Below are 15,761 nucleotides of genomic sequence, written 5' to 3' on the forward strand. Positions count from 1 at the left end.
AGATGTATTGAGAAAAAGTACTGCATATTATGTGCTGTGTTTCGTATAATATGCTAAACAATACTGTAAACAGTGTAAACCATCATTTCTCAACCTTTTTAGTGTCACGACCCCAAGAATAGGTATAAAATATGATCAAACATTCGCGACCCCCTCCTCTCCCCTGTCTATATTAAGTACAAATTTGAACAATAAAAATATCATATCGGTCACCGATTAACCAAACGAAATATACCATTTCGAATATCAATTTATAAATATATGTGTAGTAATTTAAATGTCGAACCACAAATTAAGCAACTTTTAAACGTAAAACAAATTCAACGATCAAACTAATTATTTATTTTATAATGTTTATTCATTTATATAATCATTATCATTATTATTTTTAGTATTTTTTTTGTCCAATAAAAATTTTTAAATAAAAAGGTTCATTTTGTAAAGTGGCGTTTTATTATTTTTGACATACATGACCCCTAGGCCTTAGTTAAGGTGATCGCGACCCCCAGGTTGAGAAACGCTGCTATAAACATAAACACATCGACAATAATTATTGCCGACCATCAAAAATTATTTAATAACTCGACTGTAAAAACTCAAACCATCTTCTCCGAACAAGCAAAAACAAACGCATTACGAAATAGAAAAAAAAGCTCATACATTAGTAAAATAAAAAAACGACGACAATTATTTAATTGGTATTATTTATGTAGGTACGTATGATATTATATATGTTATGATGCTATTTAAATTATTGCAAAGCTTTAGATGTTCTTTTTTTTTTCGCTAATTAAGTATGGTTTTGCGTCGTTTATTTACATATACATCCGATATAAATTGTTTATATAAAAACCAATATTAAGTAGTGATTTGGAGACATCGGCTAAATTGTAGAAGAAGACAAGTAATGACTAAATCAAATATAGGTATAGTCAATAAACCGATTTCCTAATTCATTGCATTCTATTATTTCTATTATGATATCAGTATAGATAATTTGCATGGTACCTACATATCATATTTAGGATAATATGACATACAATGGAAGAATGAAAATAATATTTCCGAATATGGATCATTTTTACACTAAATTCTAAAATAATAAAAGATATATATATATATATAATATATATTACAATTTCTTGATAATAATACACGTTTTGACAGACATTACAACAAAATAATATTATGTTTGTTAAATAAACATTTTAAATAAGTACTTAAATATAGTTATATAAAATTGTAGGTAGGTATACATCAAAAGATTAAAACTATTAATAATTTAATTAATCCTATATTGAGCCAACATTTTTCTTCATAATAATTATTGTGTATAATATTATGAGGTAATTAGTAATCAACATATTTTTTTTTATACTAGGTACGAACTTTTGAGGTCACTTGTACAACAAAATCTAGATATGATTAAAAAATAAAACACGATCGCTATTTTGGCAGGTATAATAATAAGTAATAACATATAAATTAAAACGCAACTATAGTAAAAATAAACAACAAAACTGGTGTTTGTACAAAGTATTGATAAATAATAAAAAACAAGTTTCTTTTAAAAATTGGCGAATCAAAAATAAAACACAGTATAATATAACTAGTTAATAGAACATTGTGTCTCGAAAATAAAAACAACTTTTCGCACAGGTAATTAAATTACAAGTAAGTACTGTAGTTTGTATCACGGAGAGCACCGTATAATATTATATTATATATTAAAAAAACGGCATTAAAAAAGATTGGTAACTATAAATTTGAGTTAATAGTGTAGTGTGAGTGTGTGTGTGTACTTATTTTATGAAATCCATCAATTGGAAGCACAACATTAGTTGCCAGTACTTTAAAGTTCAAACAAAAAAGTAAATATATTATACACAACATATAAAACATTGAATAGGTATATTATATAAAATAAAATAGTACTGCAGGTATGTATATTTTTTTTTATAAATATAAAAAAAAAATAATACGTTAAATAAAATATTCCTCTTGTGATGGTGATTGATAACGCACAAAATAGTCGGTTTTCTAACAGTATATTATAATGACCTAGAGGGTGTGTTAGGGATGCAAAGTGAAAACTATAATGCTTACGTCTTCGGTAATATTTTATAACATTATACATTTCAGAAATATATCTATAAACATTTACATATTATTAATTTATAATAAAGGTACATAACAAATCACACACATACACACACACACACACACACCTATATATAAATATATATATATATAATATGTAGGTATAAGATGTATTACACACATATCATTTATGTTTAACTGTGTATATTATGATATAGACATGCAACCTGCGAAGGGTGGCGTTGCGTATCAAGTGGACAAATTGGGTTCGGCCAAAGTATCACTGCCGCCGTAGAACAATTTGAGCAACATTTCTCTGGCGGAGGTCAACTCGTGTTCGGGGGAGGCACGCTTACTGTGTGGCGCAGACCTGCATGATGATGATGCCGACGACGAAGACGACGCTGCCGCTGCCGCCGCAGTCATATAATACAATAGGTTGCTGACGGGTGGCGGAGATCCTGACGGAACGTCACGATTCATCGACGAGAACTTGAACTTGGGCTTCCGGTCCGTGACTGCCGCAGTCAGGTGCTGCCTATTCAGCAACAGTTTGTGTAAACTGCTTCCAGAGCCGCCGGCACCGTCCTTCTGAAGTGCTTCCGGTCGGTCTCCTAACATCATTGTCTGCAAGTCTCGTAGCTCCTGTCCCAGGAAATTGGACGATGCAGCCGCAGTCGTAGACGTTCGGAAGTTCGAAAACGTATATGACACGTCCGACGCTCGTCGGTAATTATTGCTACAGTTTGTTATCGTCCGGAAAGTTGTTTGCGTCCAGGTGGTCGTCGACATCCGCTGTTTGTCTGCACTGCCTTGCACAATATCCACTGCTGGTGTTATGTCGATACCTGCTGCAGAAGACATTCCAAAAGTCGCGTTGTCCGTGTCCTGCGGTATGCCGGAAGTTGTAACGGCTGTGTGCTGAGATACGTTAGAGGTGGCGTTTGTATTCTGTGGTACGGACGCCGGCACCATAGATTTTCCAATAACGATTCCGGCGGTTGTTGACATATTGTCATCATTTCCGCACGCCTCTGAAGATTTATTGTCCTTTTGTAGGATACAAGTGGGTGACACAGTGGTGATCTCCAATGGAGATTGACTACGCGACTTGCTGCAAAACTCTTTCAAGTTCACTTTACTTGTTTCCAGAGGCAACAATAACGAGTCTGGTCCGGAGGATGTTGTAGTTGCTACCACTGCCGCCGCTGCCGCCGGTACCTGTATTGTATTCTCTTCGGTTTGTTTCACCAATTTTTTGCTTGAACTTTTTCGTACCATTTTCTTCGGTTTCTTCTTTTGCATCCATCGGTGCGATAAACATTCGGTCGCAGTCAGACGGCTCCTACAACCAACCAACATACACACACAATAAAAATTCGTAGCGTAAATCAAACAATGTATATTGGAGGACAGAAGACATAGATTATTATACCTATCTCTTGAAAATATATATCAAAATAGGGGCATACACAGCACACACATATATATTATAATAATGCCGCCATAAAAATGTACTTAAATCACTGATATTTTTATTAGGTAGGTACGTAATTATACATATTAAGTATAAATATTATATGTATAGATATCTGTACAAGTAGTCAAACCTATAAATTAGAATATATACTTTACAGTAAAGTGTAAATAATAACTAAATACATTATAAATTAAGTAATAGGTTTTTAACAACGGTTTACTAAAAACATTAATACACCAAAATAAAAACAGAAATCTAATTAAAATTTTAAATAACCACTTCTATATAGGTACCATGAAGTTGTACTTGAAGGAGAATACACTGTTTTTAATAAAAAGTTAAAAAATACACTAATTTTCAAAATAAGTTAAATTCAAACATCTTATAAAAATCATAAACTTTTAATTAAATCTAATAAAATCTAAATAGCCTAGAACTATTGTTCCTTGTATTTAATTAAATTTAATTATTGTTCTTTTAAACTATTTAACTATGTATTGAACTATAAACACAAAATATCAATTAAAAGTATTATTATGTAGGTTCCTATCTAGTTAATTTTTTGTGATAAATATATTGATTAGAACTTCGAGACAAGATATCAAGACTTAAAATTAATGTAAATGCATTAAGTAATTAAATAACTAATCATCTTCTACAACATATAGTTATTAAAAAGAAAATTATTTTTATATACTTATTAATTATAATAGACATTTAAATTTTTCTGCAATAAATTGAACTATATGATGTAAAACAAACAAAAATATGGTATTTTTGTTTGCAGTGTACCTATAAAGAATAATACGGTATGCCTACATAAAAATGGAATTAAAAATATTTTCATCTAAACTTTAAAAGACTTAAATCACATTTATACGCTTATAAAATTGTTTTTATTAGTTTTAGAGTTAATTTAACAAAATAAAGCACGTTTGTTTATAAATAAAATCATAATGATATTATATTTTAAAAGTTTATGATTTACGAAATCTAATTAGTCTTATTAACTTATTAGTTATTATACAAAGTTTATTAGTGTTAGATTACATATATATTATATATGTATTTAATTAAAGATCAAATGCAATATATACTACACTACTACATAATATATAGATAGTCAAGGCCAGTGCTGGTGATTTTTTACACAAAGGTGAGAATGCAAGATTCAATTTTTCCATCTCTTTAAAAATATCTGTTTATATTCATTGAACCGGCCCTGATAAAATTTGTACAATAGTCAGTAGGTATAGCTGTATAGAGTGATGTATTCTTATAATTAGAAATAGAAATATAATTAAAAAAACATTTAATATAATATTATGTAAAAAGTAGTAAAAAAATTATCAGTGAGTTTTAATTAGTGCAATATTAAATATTATATAATACTGCCATTTAACAAAAACCATACTTGTGATCTTTGACAAGAAGCTTTTTGATAAAATCTTTCGCGTCATTAGATATAGAATCGAATGCTTCATCATCAAAATCGTATTGAGCAATTGTTACATTGGCCATAGTTTCCACGTCGGTTTCTCCCATAAAAGGCGACAAACCCGATAATCTATATTAAACACACCAAGCCAGGATTTAACATCACATAGATATTGATTGTAAATTTATTACTTACAAAACATAACATATTACTCCAACAGACCACATATCTGTACCAAATCCAATAGCATCGAAGTTAACTACCTCAGGAGCTACAAATTCTGGTGTACCAAACAACACTTGGAGTTTATTTTCAGGATTGAATTTTCTAGCCAAACCAAAATCAATGATTTTTATACGATTTCCAGTTTTAGTTAAGCACAGTATGTTTTCTGGCTGAAATCCAATTAACACAATAATGTTTAGACTTATTTAAAGATTTAGGTATAGGTAATCATCGAATATACATTCATACAACAATTAATTTATGTAAATAAACTGCAGTATTGCAATTTAGCCTATTGGTACCTTGAGGTCAAGATGGAGTATATTTTTCGAATGAATAAATTGCACCCCTTCACAGATCTGTCGCATAAATATTGTTACAGCTTTTTCGGTCAATACAAAATCATCACCAATTACTCGTTCAAATAGTTCCCCTCCCTCGACTCTGGAAGAATTAATAATTATTTTTATACAAATAAGTAAACGATTTTATTATTGTTATGATTTTAAAAATTGAGTAGTAAGTATAAATATCTATTGTTTAGCCCCACTGTTTCATTTAATAATAAATATATTCAATTTTCAATATTATCTACTTAAAGATTATATAGGTATTTTAAAATTTCTGAAACTTTTTGTAGTACTTAAGAAGTGTCCAAATTATAAATGTTGATAGATTTATTGTTTATATTATTATATTAATAATAACTAAAATGTGTAACCCCATATCTTTTTAATTCAGTAGGTATATCAATATGATACATCATTCATAGTACACAAAGAGTTTAAGAAAAGTTATCCGTTAAATATTTTACTACAGAAAAGCGAGTTCTTATTTGAAAAATAGAAGTATAGTAATAAAAAATTTCAAGAATTTAAAAATACAATCTTTAATTTTATTCAAAAATTCAATTCAATTTTAATAGCATTAAGAAATAAAAAGAGTAGGTATATAATAATCAAATACTTCAATTACAGTTCTAAAATGAAGCACATTGCATTATTTGCTTCAAAAGCGTCGTAGAGTTGTATCAACCTGGGATGTTGAAGTTCACACATTATTTCTACTTCTCTTTCCACATTTCGACGATCTTGTTTATGAACAATACCAACGAATTTAGCAGCCAACATAAGATTCGTAGCTTTTTCTCGACATTTGAACACCGTACCAAATTTCCCCCTTTTAAAAGAAAAACAAATGCATAATGTTATAAAGTTATAATAAACGCATTAAATTTGTACTACATTCTTGCTAGTTACTACCTATATATTATGATTATTGTTAACATTGTTAAATCGTTTCATTATTTGTTTTATAATCGCATGTATAAAAATGGTATTATCTAAAAGGTTGTATCTACCTATAGACTATAGAGTATATAGCATGACTATTTAAATATTTATATTAATTAGGTGCATATAGATGTGCAATTACTTCTCATTTTATTATTGAATACTGAACTGTAATCATTAAGAATAAACGAACTACAGTTATATTAATCGCATTGGAAATTGGCACTATGTAGCCAAAAGCCGTGTGCCCGTGTTTAAATTTATTTACGAACAACAGTGTTGACAGTACAAATGTTTGAAATCTTGTTCGATAATCGTTGGCATCACTGTAATAGTCTCCTCCTTTCGTTACGAAAATAATGCCGGAATCGTGAATTGTCTATTTTGTTATCAATGTTTTGTTCGTGATATTATTTTACATTAATTTGATGCATTACTGCACAACAAACTGAACAAACTGAAATCAATTTTCGTCTTCGAACTTAATACTTTTGTGTCTTTTTATTGAAATTTCTATGTAAGTATTGTGCATTATTATTTCACTACTATATATTAACACATAGTTCGTTTGAAAATATAGTTTTAAGGCTGTATTTCTAAGTGACTAAATAATTGGTAAACAAAAATCATTCGTTCATTATTAGGACACAATGACTCAACAAAAATGTATACTTTTAGTTGTTTTACTTAATCTTTTGAAGTTAAAAGTGTACAATTAGAACAATTTCCAATCGACTATTAGAAATTTAGTTATTTTAAAAAATAATTATTATTTTTATACATACGGTAGGTAGGAAAATTAATTTTTATGATAGATATTTGCTTATATATTTAATTTATTCGAGTTTATTGATAAAGATTTTAAAACATCACATTTTTATTTAGTTATTAATTTCAAATTATTTACGGCCTTAGCATAAATAACATAATTTATACTTGTTACAGTATTTTATGGGAAATGGAAATCATTCAATTATTATGAATCATAATATTTCAAGCAAATTTATGTGTTTAGTGGAAATATAATATACCTACTCGTTAATTAATTTTACTTAAGTAATTAGATATATATTTGTACTCTTTTGAGAAATCAACATAACCAATGAAGTGTCTGCTGTTTTAGGTTAATTTTTTATTAATTAAATTTATTTTACAAAATAAAACAATGTAAACACAATAACTATAATTTTTTTTAAATTAAAATATTTAAACATTTTTTGTCATCATTCAATTTCTATGTACTAGTATTAGTGTTAATATTAAAAAAATGAACAATAGATAAAGCTGAATAAATAAATATTTTCTCTACGTTAAATTAGGTACTGTTAGAATTAATTTTCAGACTCAGAATTTTTTTATTTGATTTAACTAAAAAGGTAACATTGATACTTTTGTAATAATCCTTAGAAAATAAATTTATTCAACTATTTTCTTAGTCAAATAATCTGTAAAATGACATATTAAAAGAATACAATTTATTTGACAATTAATTTTTTAATTGTTACATTCTTAAAACAAGTATTAATAAGAATATTTTTTAACATATGTCTCATAAAGCCATAATATTATAATAAAATTATTTGTATACTTAGAATAAAAAATATAACTAATTTGTTTATAATATGAATGCTTATTTATAAATAGCTAATGCCAAAATATTTTTGTTATTATCATACATTTTAAATGTTTACAATAAGTAGCAATGTGTTTATATTAAAAATGAATAATGTTTAAAATAAACTTGTTTTCAACATTTTTTAAATAATTTGTTTGATCCTATTACATTTTATATCATTCTTATATAAGTAAATTAATCCTAAAATATTAGTGCAAAATGTTTGTTTTAAATAAAATTATTTATTTATTTTTTTAATTTTTTATAAAATAATAAGGTATAAAATCAGAAGAAATTATTTTTTGAAAGGATTTTCACAACAGTATTACCATAAAGTTTAAGTTGTTTTTAGACAGTTGGCATTAAAAGCTTTATATATTTTATAAATAGCTTAAAGCCAGCTAACATGGTCGTGATGGTCATTATCACATAGTTGGAATATTTGGGCAAACTCTACTAGTGCCAGTAAATAATAATTTACTTTGTGCACAGCCTAAGTTTTATAATTTATCTTTTTAGCATTATTTGTATGCATAATTTTAATTAATATTACAGGTATTTATTTAAAATATTAATTATAGTTGATTGTTAAATTAATTTATAGATTTGGCAGTACTATATTTATATACTAATTGTTAATATATAAGATTTTTATTAATTTTTGAATAAGTTTTATCATAGCTATATTAATGAATTGTATGAGACATAATATATAATGAATTATTTTTGAAAGTAAAAATTAAAATTAGTATTATTTAATGGCCTGGCTCTTTAATTAAATAAGTTAATAATAAAAAATTCCGTGCAAAATGTATATAAATTCTTACCGTCCAATTTCAGATTGTAGTTCATAGTGCTCTTTCATATCTACTCCTCTACGAATTGTAATATCTTTGTAAGGGAAACTAGGTTCTAGTTCTAAAAAATAATAACAATAATTTAATGATTATTTATATATTGTACTATTCTACTATAAAAATTGTTTAATCTAAATATAATTTTTTTTTTTTAGTACAAACATGGCACAACCTGAAGTTGAAATGTCGGAATTGGAAGAATTACAAACTAAAAAATTATGGCATCAATTGACTTTAAAACTCTTGGCCTATGTTAAGGATACAAATGTTCAAAAAAAGGTTGACTTATTGAGTTTTTACAATAAATTCATCCAACCAATAGAAGGCAAAATGAATTCTTTTGCTTTGGTTGAAATTGTTTCATATGTAATTCCATTTATAAAAGAGCCAAAGGAAGCAGTTACATTTTTAGAAACTCTGGAACCCAAAGTTAAAGACAAAATTGAAGCTTTAATTTTTGCTAAAGTTTTAAAAGGTGAGATACTTTTGGATAAATTGAAAAACCAACAAGATTGTTTGGTTGTTATTACTGATGTTGATAAATTGCTAAGTGATCTGGATGAAATATCTCCTGTGCACAGCCGATATTATTTGTTGGCTAGTCATCTGTATCGTATTCAAGGAAAACACACTGAATATTATCGCACTTGTTTGAAGTATTTGGGTGCAATTGATTTGTCTACTATTAGCCAACCGGATCAAATAAGAAACGCATTTTTATTAGGACTTGCTGCGTTACTAAGTGATGACATCTATAACTTGGGTGAATTGCTTATGCATCCCATTTTAGATTCATTAACCAACACAACAAATTATTGGTTGGTAGAACTATTAAATGCATTCAACACTGGAGACATCACAAAATTTGCCAAAATGAAACCACAGTGGGCTTCCATACCTGATATAGCAGTTCAAGAACATAAACTCAGACAAAAAATATCTCTACTTTGTTTGATGGAAATGACGTTCAAACGACAAGCTAAAAACAGATGTTTATCATTTCAAGAGATTGCACTTGAGACACAATTATCATTAGAACAGATTGAAATGTTGGTAATGAAAGCATTATCATTAGGTTTAGTCAAGGGTAAAATCGATCAAGTCAGTGAAGGTGTATACTTGGAATGGGTTCAACCAAGAGTGATGAACAAAACACCAATATCGGGTATGATTGGTAGACTGGACACATGGTGTTCAGAAGTCAAGAACATGCAGTACAGGATGCAAGACGAAGCCCAAGATTTTTTAAAAGTTTAAACATTATAGTATATTTATTATTATTACGGTTTGTTTATGAAATACCCTTTTCAATAATTTACAATGTACCTAACACAAAAATGTATTCAATCTTATGTATTTTATAAAATTTGTTGTACAACGTATAATTAAATTGTGTGTCTAACATATAACAATTTTGTATTGTTTTTTAATTTTCTCACATCTACTGTTATTCATATTACTTCCTTGTGTAAGTACTACGAATGATTTTTTTTCTTTTTTTTTAAATTCTATCAAAACACTTTCTTTTCAAGCATCAAATTTTGACGACTACTCAAATCTTTATAAATTCATATTATAATGTGCCAAAAAGGCTAATTATTTATCTTAAATTTATGTACATTAAGTTTGTAAAACGTGTTTACAAGATTTTTCGGTTGTTTCTTCAACGAAAGAGCAAAACGAAATAGTAAAAAAATGCTATGCCAGAGAATGGTACGGAAATTCAGTTGGCGAATGTTCAAAAGCTATAGGTGTGCATTCACGACGTACACTTGGTAAATTATACGGCGTTCGCGGCGTCATTCATTACACACCGTTAAGGCGGTTTAAAAGAGCAATAGAGTCGGTGGCGTGTGCGTAGTTGGTGGACCCGGCTCGCGGGGCTTTTATAAATAGGTGAATTTTTCGTACACTCGGACGGGAAAAAAATATGCGGTCATTGTTGCCAAAAAAAAAAAAAAAAATTACGTTTATACCGTGGTACGTAGTACGTTTATAATAATATATTTTAATATTATTAATATTATATATACACAAATATACGTGTATAATAGTAATAGTTATATGATAAAATTACGCTAACGTTGCAGCAGAAAAGAAAGACAACGTCCGGTCGGCGGTCGGAGATACGCGTCGGATTGTCTAATTTTAGCTCGGCCGACGTATTATTATTATGTTATAGACTATTATAGTGTCGCCGCTGCTGATCTCGCAAATACTTTACGCTCACCGAACCGAAGAGCTCAGACAACAGCAGCCGTGTTCTTCGTGTATTGTGATGGTTTTTTTCCACCTCGTCACCGCCCACGTATGGGTCTCGCAAAATCCGTACGGCGTATAATAGCTTGCTATATATTTTATTCATTCTTCTACACACGCGCGTCCCGGGTAAATGTTTAAAAAGTTTAAATTGTTTTCAAACGTTTTACGTGTATTCTACTCGCATGGTTATTGCCTATCAAATGCCCGGTATTATCACTGTCCACTCACTAATAAATAATAATAATAATAAAAAAAGATTTAAAGATTCTCATATCTCATACCAAAAAGCATGAATTAAAGGGTAGGCCGGGTAAAGGATACTTTAAGTGTCTGTTCCGTCAGCATACTGCAATTATGTCAAGAATTTTTTTTATACGAAAATCATTGATAGTATTTATAATTTTGTTATTATTTAAAACGCTTAGGTAGGTAGGAACTCAAATCTATTATGAGCTAAGCATTCTCAAGACTCCTCCCAAAATTATGCTTAGAATTAATATCTTATGTTTTGACTTCATCCATAACGTAGAGTTTTTACTTTTTATAAAAAAATTACAGCCAGTATGATTTCAGCCTCATTTAACCGTGTACAGGTATAGAACTATTTATTTTCTAAAAATTCCATTCCTGCAGGGCCCAGGTTTCACAACGTTAATCTCACTAAGAAATGCATAAGTAACCTCCTACTCCTTTAAATCGTAAATAATTTTATAAATGCATTATTAATTTGTTTTTGTCAAGAAAAAAAGATTATTCTAAAAGTTGTAAATAAAAAACAACCTACTTCTATCCCTGATTTGGCCACATCTTACTTCCCTCTTATTAATTTAAACTCGCAAGTCGCATTGAATTACCCCCTCCTACTACACAACAAATCTGCGATCTCAGATCTAAAACATTTCTCATTTATTATCTCACCTTAAACTGCCCTAAATTATTATTACAATGCGTGCAATTTCATATTCATTAATTAATCTTTCAACATTTAAAAAATATTTTCCAACCGACAAAAAATAATATATTCCTAATACTATCATTCCTTAAACTGCCTTAACCATTGACCATTCCATTTGAGAGGATGTCGCACCCGCATGTGTTGTCTCCATCTTACACAAGTATGACATATACCTAGTAAATTTTCGTTCACCAGCTTCAATAGTGTGTTTTTAGTTTTTATATTAGAGTGAATTGATCTCTGATCAAATTTTTAGATAAAAATATTATCAGTGTTCTTCGTTGGTTTTTCACGATATTTAAATTTTTAAATTAATTATGAGCATTTTCAAACATTTATATTTTTCATACTCATAACTTACTTAAAAATTAATTTTTATCATATAATATTTATATACTTTCTAAATTAACATTTTAATTATTTAAACTTAAATTCAATATTTAAATTGATGAAATCAATTGCAAAACAAAGTAAATATATTTCTTGTAATTAAAATGAGTTGATTTTAGTTAAGTAACTATTTTAAATTTAAATTTAAATATAATTCATATTTTAAAGTGCCATTTATCCGATTTTTAACACAATTCAATGATGGTTATAAATTATAATAAAGAAATATTTATTAACGGCAGGAGCCACTAGCCAATAACTATTTATTAAATTCTTAGCCAATGTTACTTTATTCAAATTTTTGATAAAGAACAAGACAGCTAATATATTATTTTCATCGTTAAATACTTATAACTTGTAGATTTTTAATATCATATCATACATAGTGTTTATCTTAAGAACTTAATTTGCACTAACTGATACAACATAATCATAACAGATACCTATATTGCACGATTTACAGGCCAAGAGTATATATGTAACACAATGAAATTTAAGGACTCCGCAAACAAAAATGTTTTGTATTATTAATTAATTTTTCAATAGGACTTAAAAAAAAAAAATGTTGAGTTGTAGATATACTTCTTAAATAATGAGGGTATTTAAGACTTATTATTGAAGAACATGGTTTCTAAATATCTCTTCTTTCTTATGCAGCGACACTATCATGTAAGTTTGTTTTTTGTGTATTATGAAATATACTTAGCCCTTGCCTCTTAGGTATAATTTACCTACTTTACAATAAATTAATAGTAAAACCATCGAAAAACATTATTACTTACCTCCTATTGGATCTGATTCGTCCACTTTAATCATGATTGCTTCGGGAGTCTCAGCACCCGAGAGTTAAAGAATAATCCGTTTGTTGACGTCCTCTAAAAATAAAACAAAACACAAGCTATAGGTATTAACGGCGGAAAACATACGTGCAATAGGTCGATTTTATATTCATGTTTTGGCGCCATTTATGTGTTGTTATCGCCACGTTTAAGGATACCGCTATAATATTAAACTGTGCATCTGTGCCTATAATTTTATAAGCACGCTGCACTAATGCACACATAATCATTTATATAACGGGTTAAGCTTTATTTGCAATAATTATATATAAACCAAATATTTGAATTGCTATAGTAAATAATAATCGATCATACGCATTAGAATTCTTTAGAAAGTTAACAATCTATTTACAGCCACAGGTTTTATATTTTTTAAATTCATTTTCTGAAAAATTATGATCTTTCATAAATAAACAATTCAAATATCTAGAGTGTAAAATTAAGGAGTGTTAAAAAAATGTATGTTTCTAATCTGTAAATTGCTATTATGAAACTTGAAAGTTTTTCGATTAAATCCGATGGGAATTTCGAGAGGGATATCGCAAAATGTGCTGTTTTTGAAAAAATTTCCAGACGAGGCGATTGGCAATAACATAATACATTACATGCTCACATGGTTATAAATAGATAACCATACATATATTACATATATTATGCATAAATATAAAGGCGTGTTCTGTGCACGCAATAAAATATAGTTTTCATAAACAAAATTAAAACTCGTCCATGTCGCAAACTACGTACCTACCTATCTATAATTGGCTTATAGTATTATATCACATTAATGGGTAGATATATTTTTATTTCTTTAAAAATGTTATCAATATAAAGTTTATGAATATTATTATCCATAGGGTTTTTGAAAAGAAAAAACCGTTTATTTTTTTGTTTATTACATCTAAATAATTATTAGGTAGGTATTAACTATTGATTATATGACCATAATAATTAAATTATAGTTGCAACGAACATCACCCATATCATATAGGTACAGTCGTACAGATACTTCAAAAACGTGCTGATACATACAAAATATATTTAGTTACTGTAAATAATATGTAATCTGCACTTTATATTATAAGTAATGATTTTTGCCCACTATGATACCATTTAATCTAATTAATCTAATATTATAAATCAATTTTTCAAAAATATCACGATACAAGAGAGGATGATAAGCAGGGTAAGTTCTAGTTTTATTATAGCGCCCAATGCAAGAATTATTTCAACACCCTTACCCTATTTTTCTTTTAATTTTAATGTTTCTAGCGCCTCCGTGCCGTCGTACACGTCGATTGTATTTAAAAACCGGCCCTGACGATAAGTATATCTAAACGTTATATTTTAAATTTAAATTTATAGTAGGGCACGCGTGAAACACATAACACACGTATTAAATCTGTTAATTACAAAATGTGTGATTGTATTTTATAAATACCTGAGTATAACAAATCGGGCCGGCGAATGGTTTTATTTTTAAAACGTTTCTTATTATAGGCACGAGTCGGATTCGATTTTAAAACTTGTAAATCACCAACACCGTCAACGGATAAAAAATAAAAATCTCACGACAACGTGAACGGGCGCCACGGACGAAAAGTTTGGTTGTTGCTCGGATAGTCGGATCTATCTAAGTATTGTGTTAGGAAGATTGCAGATTAATGTTGTTGCAATATTTACATAGATCGCGAATGCAAAATAAAATTAATGTGGAACGGACCACCGCGATGAGACGACGGCAAAATACAAGAAAACACAAGTGTCACGCCGGCACCAGACGCGCGCTAACTGCCTCGTTTATATGTTGGACGTGAATCATTCGTGTTTTTTTTTTCGTTATCGTGAATAAGCCGACGGACGACGAGTAGCGACGGCCGTCGACCGGTAGGTAAGAGTATGACAATAATAAAATTTACGCGCGGCATGCGCGCGCGATCAAACGACCGAAATCGAATCGACGGTTATAGTAATTGTAATTACTAAAGTTTGGCTACCGTGCGATTTTTGCAATTTATATTTTTCGAAACCTAGGGAAATCGACGTTTTAAAGATGATTGATTGATTGTGCCAATAAAATAAAACAATCATACAAATCATAGTTTTGTAATTATTATGAGTTATGACACTTTGTAATCTGTAATATTTTGACCGTTGTTTTATTCATTAAATCTATTAATATAAGCAAATATTTTTTCTCAATTTTGCATTTTAGGTGATTTTTCGTGGAATATACAAAATATTTCTTAATAACCCGGCAAAATTTGAATAATTCCTGGATATTCTCGATGCACTGTAAACTTAAATTAAA

General features: G+C 28.7%; 2 protein-coding genes across 2 annotated transcripts; one reads left to right on the forward strand and one right to left on the reverse strand.

Moving 5' to 3' along the window:
* Nucleotides 1–2,191: 2,191 nt before the first annotated feature.
* Nucleotides 2,192–15,248, reverse strand: LOC112595209 (myosin light chain kinase, smooth muscle-like). The gene is made up of 8 exons (XM_025340337.1): nt 14,892–15,248; nt 13,397–13,489; nt 8,978–9,068; nt 6,219–6,422; nt 5,546–5,687; nt 5,214–5,413; nt 4,995–5,147; nt 2,192–3,445 (listed from the first exon to the last, which is right to left on the reverse strand). Exons 2-8 carry the CDS (start codon nt 13,428–13,430, stop codon nt 2,350–2,352), a joined length of 1,920 nt encoding a protein of 639 aa, XP_025196122.1. The 5' UTR covers nt 13,431–13,489; nt 14,892–15,248; the 3' UTR covers nt 2,192–2,349.
* LOC112595210 (26S proteasome non-ATPase regulatory subunit 13) lies at nt 6,945–10,322 on the forward strand. The gene is made up of 2 exons (XM_025340338.1): nt 6,945–7,052; nt 9,163–10,322. The coding sequence occupies exon 2, from the start codon at nt 9,170–9,172 to the stop codon at nt 10,262–10,264; it is 1,095 nt and encodes a 364-aa protein (XP_025196123.1). The 5' UTR covers nt 6,945–7,052; nt 9,163–9,169; the 3' UTR covers nt 10,265–10,322.
* Nucleotides 15,249–15,761: the final 513 nt, after the last annotated feature.

Source organism: Melanaphis sacchari, unplaced genomic scaffold (genome assembly GCF_002803265.2).
Source record: "Melanaphis sacchari strain LSU unplaced genomic scaffold, SCAv2.0 Contig261_pilon_pilon, whole genome shotgun sequence".
Taxonomy (NCBI): Eukaryota; Metazoa; Arthropoda; class Insecta; order Hemiptera; family Aphididae; genus Melanaphis; species Melanaphis sacchari.